Source organism: Nestor notabilis, unplaced genomic scaffold (assembly GCF_000696875.1).
Source record: "Nestor notabilis isolate BGI_N333 unplaced genomic scaffold, ASM69687v1 scaffold29982, whole genome shotgun sequence".
Classification (NCBI taxonomy): Eukaryota; Metazoa; Chordata; class Aves; order Psittaciformes; family Psittacidae; genus Nestor; species Nestor notabilis.
The window spans coordinates 9,512-11,762 of NW_009920146.1; the positions used below are offsets into that span (position 1 = coordinate 9,512).

At 35.4% G+C, this 2,251-nt stretch overlaps 1 protein-coding gene across 1 annotated transcript in view; it reads left to right on the forward strand.

Moving 5' to 3' along the window:
- The window catches only part of LOC104402631 (chromosome unknown open reading frame, human CXorf57), a gene marked incomplete at both ends in the record, with an annotated part of 11,359 nt that extends 9,355 nt beyond the window's left edge, over nt 1–2,004 (forward strand). The window contains 3 exon segments of the mRNA XM_010010551.1: nt 1–111; nt 597–805; nt 1,936–2,004. The exon segment at nt 1–111 is cut by the window's left edge and continues 33 nt beyond it. Of these exon segments, the coding sequence (XP_010008853.1) occupies nt 1–111; nt 597–805; nt 1,936–2,004 (389 nt within the window).
- Between the last annotated feature and the right edge of the window lie 247 nt (nt 2,005–2,251).

A 2,251-nucleotide genomic window follows, 5' to 3' on the forward strand; every position in this document is an offset into this window, starting at 1 on the left:
TTGCACTACAGAGAACACAAGCGCATTGCTGTTCAGGGAATAATTAGTGCCATAAGATACGTCAGCTGTAGCAGTGTGGCTGAAGAAGCCTCAGGAGTGGAACTTGCTCAGGTACAGTGTTTGGGTATTAATACTGTAGCACTTAAGCACTATGATCATAACTAGAGTGGAGAATCTTGCATTTGAGTTCGAGAACCTTCTTAGGTTGTTTCTTGATTAACATTATTTGCTATTTTGAGAGCAATATTCTCAGAAGTAATAATTTAGAACTTTTTAAAAAGCAGTGATTTGGTGTATTTCTGAAAGTGTTACGTCCTTCCTCCACAGTTCAGACTGATGGTTTGACTGACTGGATAACCTAATGTAAATTAGAATGGGGAAGAGGCAACTACTGTAATATGCTCACTATCAACTTTTTAGACAGAATTTATGTTATTAATATAATTAGAAGATAATTTCTGGTAGATGTAACATGACTTTCACAAAGTAGGGTAATCTGTTCCTTTAAAAGTTACTTTGAAACTTGCAGGTTTTTTGAGTTAGAAGCAATGATTTTAAGTGCTTTGAAACTCTTAAACAATTAACTGTTGTTGCAGAAAGATAATTCTCAGTCCCTTGAAAGTTCTGCTGCATACAAGGAAGACTCTGTTCACAAGTTAAAAAACACCAACCTTCAAAATAAAGAAGTTTCTTTTCTGGAGCCACAGTGCACTCCTCGGGAAAAACACCACCACCAAGCTCTGCTGTCACAAAAGAGTTCAGTCAAGAGAAAGATACCGCACAGGTTAAATACAGATGCAGAACAGTAAGCTCTCTTCATAAATACCTAGTAATAATATCTTGTAAAAAGCGTTTACAGAATTTAATTCAGAGCACAGGCCAGAGAAAACATATAAGAAAGCTTTAAAGGCATAAACAGTTTAAAGGGCAGATAGGTGCTTTTCCTATCATCAGGAGATGACAATTACACTGTTCAGGCTAATGAAGGCTTGATTAAAGCAGGTGTCTGGGTTGCACAGCTCACTTCTGGTTAATATCTATGCCACTTTGTTGTTATTCTCACAGATTTGAAATAAAAGTAGTTAATACTTGAACCATATGTGATTTAGTAACACAGCCTTTGAACAAGCAACAGTTTAAGTGGTGTGAGGAAGTAAGATCCCTTCACTGAAAAGGCAAGATCTGGTATACCTGTTTCTTAATTTCAGACATAACTTATTTTCTTCTGTACTGCATGTAGCTGTTACTTGCTGTCAGAAAGGCAAATAGATGGTGGTTGTGTGCTAAGATACCTAACAGCTTGAAATAACTTGTAATACTATGGCTCTGCTTGTGGTGGGATTTCATGAATCTGTATTGCATCTAGTCAGACATAGACAAAGGATACCATTCCAATATAAGGAAACAGAATAAGACAAAGTAGTTTGCCTGATGCAACAATATCAGATTCAAAGGTAAAATACCTGCTTGTGTAAGATTGCCCTTTGTTGCAGTGTTTGTTGCAAAATCTAATACTTAGTATTAAAAGCCTGGTGTATCCATTGACAGATTTAATGCTGAGAAAATCTAGCCAGTCACATTTTTATTCTTATTGTGGATTTCTGATGCTATAAAGGGTATATTTTTCTTGACTTTTCACATACAAAAGTCATAATGTGGGAAGAGGGTGGGTGTTGAAAATATTTTGAGAGAAAATGAGATGAATTATGATTAGGATTGAATGAAAACTTAAAACTAAGAAAACCCTGGTGAACAGAAGTCCTAGCTTGTCAGTGTTACAGCAAACTTGTTAGTGGATTTCTGTTCTGTAAGAAAAATTCCAGCATTTGAGTGTCTTAGGTTACTTCTGCCTGGAAGAAAATACACATGTCCTTTGCTTGGTATATTTCCATTTAAATAAACACTGTAAAATAATGGTGAATTTCCTACTTTAAGGAGAAGAGCATCCGTTACTCCTGTATCATCATACCGCTATTTCACACGGTCTGCAAGAAGAAAACTTGGGTAAGTCATACAAAATTAATTATATTAAGTAATTGCAATGATGAACAGATACTTGAAGTCAAACTTTTACAGGTAAGGAACCTGTATGGAAGTGAAATGAAAGAACAGGTCGGGGAGAGTTTCATATTTTCTATTCACTTCCTTTTCTCTGATTCTAGTTCAGATATATTGGATTATTATATTCTGAAAAATAATTTTGAGTGTGTTATTAAACATACTTTTATATTGCTACTAGTGCTGCACAGAG